At 38.8% G+C, this 17,733-nt stretch overlaps 1 protein-coding gene across 2 annotated transcripts in view; it reads left to right on the top strand.

The window, feature by feature from the left end:
* Positions 1–6,504: 6,504 nt before the first annotated feature.
* The window catches only part of arhgef7a (Rho guanine nucleotide exchange factor (GEF) 7a), a 46,180-nt gene continuing 34,951 nt past the window's right edge, over positions 6,505–17,733 (top strand). Inside the window, exons 1-2 of one of the 2 annotated variants that reach the window (XM_041807273.1) lie at positions 6,505–6,779; positions 13,665–13,748. In XM_041807273.1, coding sequence (XP_041663207.1) covers positions 6,615–6,779; positions 13,665–13,748 — 249 coding nt within the window. In that variant the 5' untranslated portion in view covers positions 6,505–6,614. Of the gene's footprint in view, positions 6,780–13,647; positions 13,749–17,733 lie in introns of those variants that run through there. The other variant, XM_041807272.1, reaches the window with a different exon arrangement.

The following is a 17,733-nucleotide window of genomic DNA, read 5'->3' as shown; positions in this document are numbered from 1 at the left end:
ATTCTCAACTTACATCAGAAATTATATTTAAGCTGTGTAGATCATTATGGTATCGATAAATACATTTCTATACAGGTGCATGGGAAAAAATAGAATATCAAGTAAAAGTTATTTTTTCACTGCTATTTACTTCAGAGAATTAAATTTCTATATGTTAAAGATTCACCTCATAAAGTGAAATATTTCAAAATTTTTTATTTTAATCTTGATGAATTCATGAAAAACGAAAATCCACTCTCAAAATATTAGACTAGTGAGAGTAAAGTCCAATTCGGAAGAGTTTCCTGCACCTTTGTTCTCTCACTCTGGTTCAGTACACACCACCACTATCATGGGGAAGACTCCTGACTTGACAGTTTTCTAGAAGACAATCATTGACACCCTTCATAAGGAGGTTAAGCAACAGAAGGTCACTGCTGAAAGGGCAGGCTGTTCTTGGAGGCTATATCAAAGTCTGGCCCTGACCTAAACCCTGTAGAGAATCTCTGGGGAAATGTCAAGAGGAAGATAACTGACGCCAGACTCAACAATACAGTTGAGCTGAAGGCTGCTATCAAAGCAACATGGCTTCATAACAACAATACAAACATTATTCTGTGTTTCTTGGACAGATGCAGGAGTTCATCTTTTTTAACCTTTGCTGCTTTTTGTTCCCTATTTTTTATTTGCAGATTTATTTGAACATTCATGCCTTGGGGGCTTCTAATTGAGACCTGCCTCTATTTGTCAACATATGCGACAAGAAAAAGACACTAAGCCTTAAATTAGAATGGGCTTTAACTTAAAGTTTTATAGTAGACCCTGCATCTGTGGTTGTAGTTACAGCAGATGTTGAAGACAGGAGTTGCCCTAACAAGTGCCTCTCTGGTTTTAATACACAGTCAAAAATACTAATTAGATGCCTTTAATCAGACATTCATTAAGACACTTAATGTCTTAAACATCTGTTGTAACTATGACAACCACAGATGAATTTGACTGAAAGTCACTCATTAGCATGGTCACTCAATATGCTGGGACATCTGACAATTTCAAACACTGCAGAGTAAGTAACATTACTCTTTTTCTGATACAAACTGTTAACACCACACCACACATACCACAGATTGATAAGAGTGAATATAAGCAATTGTCTCACAAGGTTTTTCACATGTAGAGGCAACAAATCAGATAAGAGGGAGAGTGAAATTTTGGTTAATTTTGCATTTCATTTAAGTCTGTTGATAAATGTCTATAAATTATTCACTGAAAGAAAAATGGCTTGAAAATCTTTGCAGACGAATTGCATGCTGATGCCATCACACAACCATCCATATTAGCTTTGTAAATTTAATTCAGACACAGGCCAAACTTCCCCTGCGCTTTTAGATATTATTGTTTTATCAGTTTAGAGATCAACACTATCAAAAATTGATTAATAAATGGTCAGTCTACCCTTGATCCCAACCTGCCTCTCACAAGATAAACACATGCACGCATCTGCACTGCCATACAGAGAGGTGCTGAGGTTTGTCCAAACTACATCTGCTTTATACGTGTGTCTATCGGTGTGCAATCCTTCTTATATTATTAAAATTGATTGTTATTAATTAATCCAAAGCCTGAGATCAACTGGAAAGTGTTGTGTTAATATTTGTGCAGAGATGTTTGAGTTATGCCCCTTTCATCATAAGTAAAGGTATATGTAATGTCATTAGTGATGCCATATCTAACAGGACAGCATCTGAACTAATGGGTGTAAGGTCAGCTCTTGCTTCAGGCTATCCCACTACAGAAAATGTACAGCATCCCTGATGATATCTACTTCCTATGTTTTGTCCTTGTGCTCTTGACTTTTCCATCCATTATTTGGCTAATATATTTTCTGGTCTGTGACTCTGGATTTCGCCTTGTCGTGGTTAAATATGAGCGGTCTTTCTAAGTTGAATGGCTCTCGCAGGATGCAGAAAAAAGAGGTAAAGTCAGACATGAGAGGCTTGATTCATCATAGCTTCAGCCACATTGATTTGAGGTAGCATACACAGCTCCTTATACTGACAATCCTCCTGGAGCTTATTCTAGGGTTTGACAGTCTTAGGAAGAAATCAGAGAAATAGTAAATGACGGATTTAGTTCCCTCTTTTCCTTCAGTTAATTTTATCTAAATTTATTAGAATAATACATGCCTTTTGCTTCAGGCTGATCTTTAGTGTATCTGTGCCCATGTTTGTTTGTGGCTTCAAAGAGGAAGTTTCACTCACTGCACAGGTTTTTTTTTTTTTTGCACTTAGGTGTGGGTATGTTTTGGTAAGATGAGCCTTGCTCTCTCAAGAAAGCTAAAGACCCTGGCATATTTTGCCTGCAGAGTGCTGATATTGTCAGTAAGTGACCCTTAAAGTGTGGCATTTCCTATGAGCTAGGATATCGTAAGAAGCTTTTAGTTTTACAGACCAAAGAGTTATCTATTTATCAAGAGAATGTAGTACAGATAAGAATGTCATGATAAGACATGATCCTATGCAGGTGTATTTGATAAAGGGACCACTGACTGTAAATGGATGGCCCATCACAGCTTGTTATCCTTATGAAACAGAAAATCTAATTCTCTCTGAATCTTTTTTCATATACACGGACCCAAGAAGACAAGGAGACTCCAGTATTTTCCTGTGGAGCAAATGTATGGATGAACTGGAAATGGAAAATAAGAAATGCCTGGAGCCACACAGTAGCACCCTTGGTTACATACCCATGGCGACAGGACCTCAAAGGCGCAACGGCATCCCTCGACACTGCATGTCTAGAACATGGCCGGCCTCAGGAGTCAGCCTTCCTGACAACATACACACTCCCACTTTTCTTTCTTTCTCTATCTTACACGCAGTCAAAACAAGGAAGACGAGGATGGAGAGGAGTTGGGAAGGAACTAGCACTTTTGAACGCGGTCGGTCCCTGCAGCTTGCTCTGGTTGTCATGGAAATTTTGTAAGTTTTTCACATTCCTTCAGATAGAGAAAAGGGAACAAATATATACATCACTTTTTTAATAACACATGCATCCTGTACAACAACTTATGTAAGCTAATTTTATCATTTAATCAATGCTTATGAACAATTATGTAAGGATAAAAGTCGAAAGCTTCAAGTAAGAATAACCTTAGGGTTGCAAAGAGTTGCTTCTGGCAAAATGGAGAAGGGCCTTAAATAGATTTTTGTCTAGGGCCTTCAAATCACTAAAACCTTCCCTATCTTTTGAACATATATTTTGGCTAGATGTTGCAGCAATGCTGCAGAATAGGTGTATTCTCATAAACAATAAGACCCAAAAGGACAGAGTAAGAGTTAAAATCTTGTGAGAGAAGAATAAGCTCAAAGAACCACCTTGCAACACAAATGTTCTCGTATCTCACCAACATCAGAGAAGGAATTTACAAATAATTTTATTTCAACTTAAGATCACTGTTTTGTTGCTGACTTAGCAGTTTCTGTGTCTATATTTAGCCTTAGTCTGAGTGGACAGCACCACCTGGTGGCCAAATGTGAAGTGAAGCTTTATTTTCCTCCACCACCACTTCCTGCATGAAAGTGACAGGTACCATAAATGTTTTATTCTCAGTTTGCCTCAGGACAAACATAATGACAGGGCTGTATTATAAATTCTTGTTTAGCAACACCTCTGCCATATGCACTCAGACATATACACACAAATAAAACATACACAACACAAACAGACCATTTGTTTTATGGAGGAGGAAAAATGAGATGATGACTAATGACGAGGGGACACAGAATGCAAGGTTATGATCACGTAACACTTTAATATTATGATATATATATTAAGATCAAGTAAATGAATATATAAAAATAAATTAATCAAAATAGAAATAAAAATAGAATGTATACAGCGCTTAACAAATTTGCTAGACCACCACCCAAAGTAAGGTTTATGCCACAGCTGCCCTAAATAAACAGCATTGATAAAAAATGATCAAACCAAAATCATTTTTATGTTTCTGCAATGGTTAATACACAAATATGTAGAAGCTCTTTTACTGAAATGATATTTTTAATGCTAAAATATAATTATTATTGTTATCCATGAATTTTCAAATATACTGATTTACAAAAATACTGAAAAAATAGTAAATTATTATTTCTTGATTAATATGACAAATTATAGTTATTTACTTGCATTCCTCAACAGAAAAATGAGTTTAGTGGTTGAATGTTATGCTTGATTAATTTTGGACTTCTCAGAGAAGCCTAGTGAGCCGGCTCAAATTTGGGTACAAAAAGGTGAATTCAGTTTGAAATTCTTCATTGCTGTTCAAAATGGTAAAACGGGGAGAGCTCACTGAAAATGAAAGAGTCTGCAATAAAGCACTTCATGATGCTGGATGGTCTCTGAGACAGGTGGTCTAATAAATTTGTTAAGCACTGTGTATATAATTTATTTATGCTATAGTTAGTATATATCTTTCTTAAAAATGTAAACCACTTTTCTTAAAACTGAATTTAAGAGGCAGAAATGGGCGTGTTCAATAGTGATATGCAGTTGAAATAGGCAAAAATTAGCAAAAAGGGAGATGATAACTGAGTATTAGTGGCAAAAATGGGTCAAAAGAGCTAACAAAAGGAGAAAGTGGAAAAAAAGGGCAGAAAAACTGCTGAAAGGGTTTCAAAGTGGCAAAAATGGCTTAGCTGTCACATATTTTACCCCTATAAGATGAGTTTATATTGGTCTCAGGGGTCCCTAAAACATGCCTGTGAAGTTTGCTGCTTAAAAAACACTTGTTTGTTTAGCATGTCTTAAAACCCCTCTGTTTCAGCCCTGCTCAGAACAAGCTGTTTCTGTGTCTGTGGCTTTAAATGTTAATGAGCTGCCTGACTCTGCCCCTGTCAGGAAATGGATGTGGCTTAATAGATGTGGCTCTCCTGATCCTCCTCTCAGTTGGTAGCTGGGGAGGAAGGTGGAACTTTCTTTCTAGCAGGGAGGGCCAACCAAACCTGGGGGCGGTGCTAACTCCCGACATGACATCATGAGGGGAAAATCTTGTTTCAGCACACATTTTCTGAAAGGCGGAGAAAGAGAAGTGGGGAGGGAATGGATTTTTCTTATTCTTGGGGGGATCGAGGACAGGCCAGGGGCACAAGCCTGAAAATGTATTTTGCAAAATATGTGACCTTTAAAAGGGGCTGAAATTGGTGGTACGGGTGGTAAAATGGCCAATAAAGGTGGCAAAAATGATGACGTGGGGAAAAATGGCCAGAAAAATATGGTGAAAATGTGGGAATTGTAAAGGTAGAAAGAAAATAGGTGAATAGTAGCACAAGTGGTGAAACAGTGATTAAAGAGGTTACTGTAGTTATTGCAAAAAAAAGCATCAAATAATGTTAAAATGAAACACAAAAATACAGCTACAATATATGATTACTTGTTTTATTGTTAATATATAGATTTCTTTAAGACTAATGTGCTTAAAAGCACTTATGTGTGGTCTTTAAACAACTTTTTGTGTGTGCAAACCTCTTTATTTTCAGTTTAGCATGTTACATTCAAAGCTCTGGAGGAGTCATGAGCCTTTTTTTTTTTTTTACATTTTTTGTTAAAAATTGGCATAATAATGTACCTATTTTTTAAAAAATGTTGGATTATTTATGACTGTTTAAGCTTTGAAAACATTGTTTTTTTCACAGAGTGTATATCTGTCACGGCAGGCTGCAGTTCAGGGCTGAAACTAAGCAGGTACATAGGAAAACAATGGATTATAGGATATAAAGGTCACCTCTCATGTGCACATATTTACTCATGAAAATAAAATGATGTGGACTTATGGCATTGTGGCATGTGTTTTGTCAGTGTGGACACATTTTTCCATTTAGGATTGTTTTTTTCAAAGGATTATGACTCCCAATGTGTGATGTGAGTAGAAGAAAATAACCTAAAATATCCTGTTTTCTTTTAATACCCTGTTTGATCTTTTTAGCCACTGTTCTCATATAAAAGATGAAGATGGAGTGCTTAAATCCAGATGTGTTCTGTCTGTTTTGTTTAGGTATTAAGTATATCTCTAAATGCACCCACAGTTGAAGCCTGTGTTCTATATCTGACCTGCCAGCTCGCCTGCTTTGAATGGAGGCCTGTTGAAACCATTGCGGCTTACAGCAGATAACAACAGATAGCCTGTGGCGTGGCTTTAATAAACGGATAAAAAAGAGCAGGATATGCAAAGCCACGCAGAGGAAGCCTATTCATGTCACGCTGAAGTGCCCTGTAACAACTGCTCGGACGGGCTTGTCCCTCTTGTGTGATGTCATCCAATGGATGAGTGGCTGGCGGCTGCGATGCGCATGTATGCAGACCAGTGCCTGAACGCATCACAGCGAACCGCACTTGACAGCTTGCCAGGTTGGAGGGGGGAGAAAAAACACACCATTCAGGGGAGGAAACCAGACCTGCTGAATATCCACCAGCAGCCAGCCGTCATCCGCATCCCGCATCGACATCCCATGCATCATTTTTCTGGATTAATGATGTTTCTATTCTAACGCACAGATGACAGCGTAACCGGGGCGGTAAGCTGTTCAGATACCCCTAAACGCAGCCGCTTTGTTGAAAAGGATCTGTTGTGACTGGACATGAATTCGGCGGAACAGACGGTTACGTGGTTGATTACGCTCGGGGTGCTGGAATCGCCGAAGAAGACCATCTCGGATCCTGAAGCGTTTCTGCAGACCTCCCTGAAAGATGGGGTGGTCTTGTGCAGGCTGCTGGAGCGGCTCAGCCCGGGCTCCACGGAGAAAGTAAGAGCAATACACTCCCCCCTCCTCTCACCCCACCACCGCTACTAACACCACCACCAGCACCACTTTCCTCTGCATAACCAACCGCCCGCCCCGTCAGCGCGTCTGTGTGCTGCCCAGATCCGTGAAACCGACGCTGTTGGTTTGTTGTCTGGCTTCTCTTTCTGCCCACTGGTCCATGAGGCGATTTCTTTTGTAGGTCACGGCAGCTCGGGTTATTGTCTGCGAAAAACAGCCCTATATGGCTGCACATACGTGTGTCAGCTTGTGTGAAAACACAAGGCTATGGCTTCTTTTTTCCATTGCGTATTTTTCCGCCTGCTCCAAATAAGAAAACAACACACATAACAGAAATAATGATCACATTATTCATAAGATCCAGCAGTGGTTTAGTCTTGATATGGAGGCCTTGTTTAATATGCTTGTAATGCAGGTCTGAACACTCAACAGATGTGCGTTATCGTTTCTAGTCCCTATTTTAAATTCCTCTTTAATCCAGGGCGATGCAGCTTGTATGTCAATGTATTTTGATGCACACAACATGATCATCCAGGGATACACAAACCACAGCAATAAGAGTGGGCCGCCATTGACTGCAAAGGCGCACAGACGGAGATGGACCCTCTCCCCATTTAAAGGAACAGCACCGTGTTTGTGTCTGTCAACGTATAGCGTCAGCCTGTTTAGACAGCCACCTGAGGGAGGCAATGTTTTTTTTTTTTTCCTGAAAAGAGGCGCCTCTTCTGCCCACTGCACCTCCACACAAGCGTGAGAAAATGTGCCTGTTAAATGGCAAACAGGTTCCTCCATTTTCCACCTCACATCGACAATGGGGGTGTCGTTAAATGTCTGTCTGTCTGTGTGACATAACCGAATCATGTCTCACCATTTTGCTCACACGAGAGGATAGAATGTGGGTTAAAAGACAGCCTCTCCCTGATGCTGTTTTTTAGGCTTGGGAGTAGGGTGGAGGGGAACAGCTGGGAAATAGGTGCCTCGTCCAAATCAGTGAGGCATTATCATCTAAAGTCTGTCAAATCTGCTGCTATCTCATTTGGACAGGATTTAATATGTTTTATTGACATCTAACTGCTAAGAGGATTGTAGAAAACTTGGAAAACTGTCACAAGCTAAGTGCCACTGCCCTTTCCCACTAAAATATTTTCACAACATTTATCTATTTCCATGCCACGTTAATCCCAGTGGTATGAGATAGCATAAACAATGCAGTAATATTATTACTGTAGGTTTTTCCTTTGCTGGGTAGAGAGGGCAGGGAACTTAACACACTTGTTATAACCCCTATACAAAAAATACCATCTATTCAATGTGTAGACCTGGTTATACAGTATACAGTGCTTATAAAAGTATTCACCCCCTTGGATGTTTTACCATTTTATGGATTTTATAAGTCAATCATGGTAAAATTTAACCCTGCAAAGCAGATTGATTCACCTGTTTCCGTGTTTCTTACTGACAAATCCATCTTGCAAAGCTCCCGTCTGAACCATTTGTGCCCGGTTAGAAAGTGACAGGACCAATCAGTGTCTAGGGGCAGTACTTTCGAGTGCGGCAGAGTCGTGACGTATGCAAGCAGTGAGAAGAGGCCAATTGTGCAATTATGGCGCAAGACATTAGCATGGATGCTGCTAAAGCTTGAACTTTATCAGAACTTGAAGACATTTCTTTGTTAAAAGAGGAACAAAGAACACCATTGAGTTGTTTTCTTTTCAAAAACAACAGAAGTCGTGTACTGACATGTCTAAAGTCGCCATGGTTCGCGTTATGCAGTTCTCAACTTCCTCCTTAGTGGCGAGCCTCGGAAGCGGCTACGTCATATGTTTTGTTGCTCTGATTGGCCTGTAAAGATGTGACAGACAGAACGTTCATCCAATCACACTCCAAGTTTTTTTAACGGCTCTGCCCTTTCCCAAACGCTGTCTATGAGATGGATGTGTCTGGTGTGCCAGGTTAAGTAAAAAAGGCTTTTTGACAAAAAATACAACACCATCTTTAATATAAAACAGATTTATGCAAAGTTGTGTCAATTAAACAAAAATATGTGAGGTGTAATAAGTGATTGCATAAATATTCAGCCCCTTTAAAGGGACTGACCTAATTCAACAGAGTCCAGTCCAGCCAAGTGGTGCTAGTAGTCTCACAATTAGTGAATAGGATGTCTCAAGTGATTGTAGTATAAAGACAGCTGTGTCTGGAAGGTTCAGTCCCTGTTTAATCAGTATTCCTGGCTACCATTGTGCAATAAAGACAAAAGAACACTCTAAGTCAGGGGATGCCCATCATCAAGAAAAGGAAGGAATATGGGATATGTGTAAATCTGAGAGAGGCCACCAAGACACCTTTGACAACTGTGGAGGCGTTACAAGCTTCAGCAGCTGAGAGGGAGACTCTGCATACACCAACTGGGTTCCTTACTGGTCAAAGCTTTATGGAAGAATGGCATGTTGAAGAAAACTCATATTAAATCTTGACTAGACTCAAAAGGCATGTGGAAGACTCCATGGTCAAGTGGGAGAAAGTTCTTTAGTCTGATGAGACCATAATGGTGGTTTTAGGACATCAGACAAGATGCTCTTTGATGGATGCCAAACTCTGCACATCACCACAAACACACCAACCCCTCTGTGAAGCACGGTGGTGGCAGCATCATGCTGTGGGGAGGCTTCTCGGCAGCCCTGGAAGACTTGTTAAGGTAGAGGGTAAAATGAATGTGGCACAATATAGGAAAATCCTGGAGGACAGTCTTATTCAGTGTGCAAGAGAACTACCGCTTGGGGGAAGATTTGTTTTCCAGCAAGACAATGACCTGAAGCATACAGCAAAAGCTACACAGGTGTGATTTAAAAACAAAAAAAGTGAATGTTCTGGAGTGGCCAAGTCAAAGCCCAGACCGTAATCCAATAGAGAATTTATGGCTGGGCTTGAGAAGGGCTGTTCAGGTCCAATCCAATGCAATCTGACAGAGTTTGAGTAGTTTTGAAAATAAGAATGGAGTAAAATTGTGATGTCCAGATGTGCAAGCCTGATTGCGACCTATCCACACAGACTCAGTGCTTTGATTGCAGCCAAAGGTGCATCTAATAAATACTTACTCGATTGATTTATAAGATCTTTGAAGTTGTTAAGCATGCAAGGAAGTGAATACTTTTTTTATAGGCACTGTATTTCTGATGACATTTAAAAAAATGCAAAGATCTTATTACAAATCAACTTCCCATAGGGACAGCATTGTGCAGATTGGCAATGATGTACAGGCTGCACCACTCAAGTCTGCAAGGGCCCCAGTAGAGGGCGCTCATGTTGCACAAACTGCTAGTCCCAGTGGAAACTTATAAGAACATATTATAAGCTATATTTACATAATCAAAGAAGTATATTGGCGCAAATGGTGGCAAGGGTAATTATTACAGTCCAGCATCATGCTCACTGCTTTTCTATGACATATTTTTCAATATGAGTAGTGTAGACTTACCCTGGTTTGGTAAGTCATTGGTGTGTATTGTTGTGCCTCTGTCAGGCCCCGATAGTGATCTCATGGATCTGTTTTGGCCACACTTTATTCACTGCTTTTATAAAATACTAGTTTGGCTGATTAAAGTTGTTTATGCAGGTGTCAGATGAAAGTTTCTATCACTGTCCATAACAATTCTAGATTGACCAAAGATAATACAGTAAACCATTTTCATGTCTTTAGTCTGTGTTGAATTTAGATTTAAGCAAAGCCCTGCTGTACAGTTTCAGAGTAATCTCTTTTTCGTAAATCAAAGTTTATTGGTGGTAACCTTAATTGAAAAAAAGAGTTTGACTCAGTTTTTCATGGCGTTGAGCTAGCTTTAGGTTGATGCAATGTTATGTAAAGTGAAACAGTTATTTTATTGGGTTTCAATGTAATCTTTGACAGTACAACCAAGCCCTGTATGCTTTTCTACATACACCCTTTTTTCTCAGCCACTTCTAATTTCATGGCATAATTTGTGTGGGAAGCTCAAGTATTGTTGTTCATATCATACTACTGTGTTCTTGTAATCCTAACATTAGGAATATGATAGATAGCTGTAAGTTGTAGCTGGTTCTTACCTGTTAACTGAAACCCATAAATTCACATTTTACAATAGCTAAAGTTAGCTTTCAACCCTCAACTGCCCTCAACGTTAATGGTTAGGTTAGCTAATTTGTAGTACAGTAAGCTAGGAGAAGGTTGAATGTGAATAATAGTGTTGCCTAGTTGTGTCTTAGTTTATTGTTGCTATTGAGTTTTCAAAACAAAACAGCTGTCATTCATCAAAAATGCTAAGTCACAAAAGCTGAGATTTAGTCTCAGTCAATTTCTAGCCAACATTACACTGGCAAACAAATATCGTTAGCTGGAAATGGAGGCTTATAGCCTTTCTAATATGTTCTGTAACCCAGTCAATGCTAGGGTACAAGCAATTGCTAATGTTTTAGCATTCAATCAGTCCTTAGCTATCATTACATTTAGCTTACTGGCATTGTTAGCTGGGAATTTATACTCTTTTTATTTACCCTTTTTATACCCTCTGTAATGCAGTCAAATGGTGGATGTAGCTAGAAACAAGAACTGATGGTTTTAAATGTCTTAACTTGAAATATCACTGTTGATGTCTCTACAGATTTTTAGTTGTTGAACAACCAAGAAGCAGTCCAATGATAATGATTTGCCTTTTTTTTTTTTTTACATTTATAGGCCTTCAATTTGTAACCTGGACTGCAGCAGTACAAAAGTGGCAGCATCTTGATGTCAACAGAAAATATTATGGCTAATGATACTAGCTATTTGGTATTGTATTAGCATATCAATGAGCAACAAGAAAACTGCAGAGCAGAAATGCCAGTAATACAAAGCAGTACCAAAGACTGCCCACCAAAGAGACTGAACACTTAGTTTTTCAGTTTTCAACAATAACTTGACTAGTTCTATACCAAAACAGAATCAGATGATTTCTGAATCAAGGCAAGATACGACATCACTTTTATCAAGTCAAATATTGTAGAGATGCCCCTTTATATAAGAACAATATATGTATGTTAAGGAAATAATCTGAAGCAGAACATGGATAAAATATTCAGTATTATTATTAGCCTAGGAGAAGCCAATGTATGGTCTGGCTGATAGATTAGTCTGATGTGTGTTAGTTTTACATAGGTGGAGTCAGTTGTCTGGCTCTTTGGTAAAGGAATAAATTTCAGTCCAAGTAAACTCAAATGTATGTTTCAGAGCCAAGCTTGCCCCTAGGTCCTCATCACAAAAGACAAGCCTCAGTGTTTTTTTTTTCTTTTCTTAGTTTTATACTAATCAGACTGCTATCTGTATGATACATACTTCAAAGGAATTGAACATCCAGTGGCTCTACACACGGACTTTACCTCGGCACCCCACCCAGATATACAAACAGTCAGTATGTTAACTTATTATCATAGAAATTAAATTATACATAATTAATTGATAAATACACTCTCTGTTGCTCTGCCACTTCTGTTCTCATTGTGACAGACAAAAGCAAACACACTGAACTGAACTTTCCTTTGAGTTTATTAGTAGTATTTGGAGGGGGGAAAACGGTCCACTATTAGTATTGGTTGACATCTTTTGGCTAACTAGTACAACTTGTAAGGCAAAAAAACAGATGTTTTTACATCATCTATTAGAAATGGAAGCAATTTTTAGCCTTACAAGTTCTAATAGTAACATTTTATGCTCTACTACTAAGGCCTAGTTGCCTACTACTGCATGAAAACTGACTACGACTACTTAAAATGTGAGTATGTTTAGACCCATGGTTGATATTGCCTATGTCAAATAAGTGCTTGAAGGCTTTCTATAGCAGAGGGCCTCATGAAGCAAATACTATTTGGGCCCCACTTATAGAGGCAGCCCTGATTGGAGTTAATTAGTGGGGATGCTGAGTAAGCATCCACACTATTTGATAAATGCAATATTGTATGAAATATCCACCAGGGGGCACTATTAAGCCCTAAAATAAGTGATCAAGCACCTTACTTGATCAATTTAACAGATACTTAGAAAAATGAACCACATAAATGTATTTTGACTTTAAAAGAAAACATTGAATGTCGTTTATTGATTTAAGAAATTGCTCAGAGACTTAAGTCTTAGATAAATACGCACTAATTTAAAATAACATATCTTGTACATTAACATTTTCTTGATACAAAAGGTACAGATTTGATTTGCTGAAATATTTTGCAAATTCTTGAACTAAAAGTTACCTATCAATCGTTTCTGTGCTAAGCTTTGGGCAACAAAAAGAATTTGACTGTTAATATTGGCTTAAAAAAGTATATCCTTCTATTGTTACAAATATATATCGTCAATTTATAATGTCAGTTTCATGTTTTTATGGAGCACGTGTCTAAAACTAATGCAAAAGGCTTTAATATCAGCTCTACACCATATCTATCCTTCATTAAGGTCAGCATTATTTTTAAGGGATACAATCAACTTTATGGAAGCAACGGGAGAATCGCACTGCTTTAGATTCACTAAGCTTTATTAAATATTTTGTCAACCTTTTTTATGAGGGAAGAGTTGTTCTGTCTTTTTTAAAAAGACCCAGTGCATCCATAGGCTACAACGCCATCAGTGGGGATCCTTATTTGTCGACGTCATTTCCCTCGACCAGCTCCACAGCCTCCTCCACTTCCCCGCTGCGGGATCTGCGTTCAGCCTCCCTGAGTGTCAGGCCCAGTGCAAACAGTGTTTGTGTACAATGAAGAAGATATATTTTTAGGACTCTGTCCCTCACAAAAACCTGCCGCGTGAAAAGAATAAACCCATGGAATGAGCTGGAGGCATTTCTTTAACCAGCGTTTCCGTCTTTCCAGATTTACCCAGAACCGAAGAACGACGGCGAGTGTCTGAGCAACATAAAGGAGTTTCTCAAGGGCTGCACATCGTTTCGCGTCGAGGTAAGTGCATTTTCAGATTCGTGTGTCGTCTTGTGTTCATACCACACCCTTCTTTGTATAAAACCACATTGTTTTAAATGAATAGTTTGCGTGTTTAAGAGTAGACACTGACACAATAAACAATGGACTCGTGGAGGGGACGATCGGAGCCCCTGACAGAAGGAGGAGGAGTGAACTACAAGCCGAGAACAATCACCCATCGCCCGGTTGAGACACATTGCTTGTCCGGTTAGGCTGTTGCGCCACGTTTTATCATTTTTTTCTGCAAATTTGAGTCACACTATCCAACGATTTTGTTGTTCTTTTAGTTCCTATTAAAGTATAGAGACATGTGGGTAATGTTTAATTAATGCAGAGCTTTGTCCTCATGCTCATGTGGCTGTATTGTCCACCACCAGATCACAATAGCACCCACTTCTTTATAAAAACAAATCTCTAATACAGCTATGAGCTTATAAGGACCATGGTTATGTAAGTAAGGCTTGTTCCAGCATGGTAATTACTTGTTATGATAAGGTGTAAAGACTTAACATTTCTCAAGTTAAGCACCTCACCCTCTCAGGCTAGTATGGGATTTAAGATATGTTGTGGGAATACACCTCTATTAATCTTAAGCAAAAAGAGGACACTTTGGGGCTGTGAGCTGGCCAGTGCATAGAAGAGTCATTGAACCAGCCTAGTCTGACAATACAGCAGTGTTCCCCAGCCTTCCTCTCCCTACTGAGTCTGCAGCCTCAGTGAGCAAGAGGTGGAGATGGGGTGAGACAGAGCGCTGTCATATGAAGTGTGTGAAACATGCCCTTTAGTGCTTCCAGACAGCTGAAAAGCCAATGAAGCACACTGCGTCTATTGCGATTTCATTGGAAAAGGTCATTGTTTGTTTGGACTAAATACAGGGCCGTTTTTTGGCAGCCACAAGCAATAATCTGCGGTTTTATTGCTAACAAATATTCAAATTCCCCAAGATAAACACTACTGCTATTTTAGTTGCTTGCATGCAAGAGTGTGTTTAACCCATGTGACTTTACTTTTTAATATGAAACTGGACGGAGCAGGATTACAGTAGTTTGGGACATGGCAGTCTTCCCACTCACCATCTGTAGAGCAAAGATGGATCGTCTCCAGAGCCAAGAGCACTGCTGGCTCTGACCCCAGGTAGCTGTGGCTGCAGATTAAAGCAGTGGTGGATGGACGCTCACAGGAGAAGGACAGACTGACAGAAGCTGTGCTTTTTAAAGTCCTGACTTGCCTCTTTTTTGATAGAGTTAAGCTGGATGTTTGGCTGAGCATCAACATGCTAACCTTGATGGGTCTGCATGTTTAGTGAGGATATTTTAGCAGACTTCATACTTTTTTTTTTTGGTTTAGACAGACACTGGAGACCACGTCTGACACTTCAGGCAGCTGCTGTTACTGACCCTTAACCCCTGATGCATTTGACCACAGGAAGTGATCATTAGGTTTCCCATGATACGCCCCCCTAGGTCCCTCTGGAATAGTAACCTTACCCTGTTAGGTCTGCCCTGAGAATAATCACAGATCCATCTGTCTCCACTAATGGCACACTTTCAGTCCATGGCCATCAAAATTCAAGCAAGTATTGTGTAGCTACTGGTGTTGACATACGTCGCTTAGCAGTAACATTATGACCACCAGTGCAATCCAGTTCTACCATAAAATCAGATTCCACAAAGCTTCTTTTTTCAGTTTTGTTGACAAGGTTGGAAGGGAAATAATTGTATTATTGAAGTCACAGTGGTCAAAATATGAGGAACATCTTTTCATTTAATGCACTCCAGGGCGCCACCACCAGCAACTATGATTTAAGTGAAAAATATAAAATAGATTTGTCCCCTTTCTGACCATGTCAGCAAAAACTGAAAATGTAGAAACTTTGTAAAAGTAAAATTTAAGGTAGAGCTGCTGTATAAGATTCATAGTTGGTCATAATGTTGTGGCTTGATTGTGCATTGTGCTTGTGAAGCCATTTAAACATTGACATATCAGGACTTAACACAGAATGATACTATACGTAGGAGGTAGAAGTGGCACAGGCTCATCCCACTGACCTTCATTTCAGAGCTTTAGTTTATACATGTTCCTACTCTTTTACTGAATTCATCAGCAGTGCTTTGTAGAAAGACACTCAAATAATGCCTTTTGAAATATTTTCACGTAATAATTATGCAATCATTGCAGTTGAGCTGCATGTATGAGGGCTGTTGTTGAAGAGATAGCATATTGCTGCCACCATATGAGAGTGCTGGAGTACAGGATAATATCAACAGCAACCAACTGCAGAAAAATGTTAACAAGAAGCTCAATTTTTAACATAAGGCATCACTCCTCAAATGATGGAATTACCAGAGAGACCTACTAGTAGATACCCCCTCTCTTGAATGGATAGGCATGAATTTTTTTTTTAGAAGAGTAAATGGTTGACAAATATACCTGGGTGGCCATCCAAGTATAGTCCTCTTAAGGGAAACACTGCATATTTTTGTTATCATCCTATTAGCAGGGTTGTAATTGATGTTTATTTTCATTATTGGCATTATAAACACAGCAAAAACTAGAGTGTTTAACATTTCGGAGTTGATTTTAACTCGTTAAATATAATTATAACACCATTATGAGTGAAATGGTATCCAGTGTTGGATTTATTTGACAGTGTTAATCCATCAGTGTTTGTCCAACTCAGGAGAGAGTTGGTTGATCTAAGCTCCACCCACTGCCATCTCAAATCTGAGGGGGGATTTGTGGTTGGGGTTTTTCCATCATGCCCTTGGGTGGAGTGTTTATATATGTTTATATGTGCTGACATTGGCTGATATCTGTTTTTATGTTGCCTGTTGTGCAGTGATCACTACTGGGATTCATTTGCTCATGTTTCTGTTGTTGTTTTTTATGTTTAACACTTTTGTACATTGAGTGAAGTTTAGGGCTGCAATTAATGATTATTTTTTATGTCGACTAATCTGTCAATAAATTTTTCCAATTAGTCAATTGATCACGGTTATTTAGCATACAATTTTGGATCCCCATTTTACGTAAATAGTAGCAATTTAAATAGTAGCAGTTCACCTGCCTTGCAGGTTACAAATAACTAAAGGATGGCTCTCTTTAAAGTGAATTTCTTTAAACTGCAGTGCAGGAACAACATGTCAACATGTTCTGGTGTGAGGCTGGCTCTCTTCTTTGAGTAGTGAACTGCAAGTACAGATGAGTCTTTACCGGCCGGTAATTGATTTTACCAATATGAAAAACAATAATACGATTGGTCGACACTTGGATGTCCGCGTCGACTAATTTTCATAGTTGACACAAACAATTATGGCCACTAATCATTGCAGCCCTAGTGAAGTTATCCACTGAGTTGGTAATGTCCCACCTGTTGAGCATGATATCTTTCAATCTAAGTTTTATCTGTCGTTCAATTAGTCCTTTTCCTTCATCCATGCCAGAGGACACCATATTTTGTCACAGGTGGCAAAATCTATTAATTATGAAAAGTGCCTCCTAACATGTTAAAAATAAATGCTGTAAATGCATAAATTAACATGCAAAGAAAAAGTAACTCAAATGATGTGGTAAAAGAACATTCTAATGTGTAGCAAAATGGCACTGTGAGATGTAAAAATAACTCCATAATGAGCTGAAAACATTTACACTTTCAAATGTGCAAATTTAACTTAAAAGTCCTGAAAACTGTATAGCCTAAATTTTGAAAAAGTGTTAAATTTAACACTGTGGGAGTTGAATTAACACTGGCAGTTTTGCAGTGAGGGCTGCTGTTTCAACTGGAAAAATCTGAATTGTTTTCCACTTCAGAATGTGAAAATATGAAATGTTAAACTGTTAAGTCCAAAAAACAACAGGTTCACCCAAAACATTTGAAATTTAATATGTCATTTTAAACACAGTAAAACACCAGACAGATAATGCCTAAGATACTTTTCTTTATTTGAATAACTTCAATTGTCAA

The sequence above is a fragment of the Cheilinus undulatus genome, linkage group 15 (assembly GCF_018320785.1).
Source record: "Cheilinus undulatus linkage group 15, ASM1832078v1, whole genome shotgun sequence".
Lineage (NCBI taxonomy): Eukaryota > Metazoa > Chordata > Actinopteri > Labriformes > Labridae > Cheilinus > Cheilinus undulatus.
Note: the sequence above shows the minus strand (reverse complement) of the source record. Positions and strands in the feature narration are given on the sequence as shown.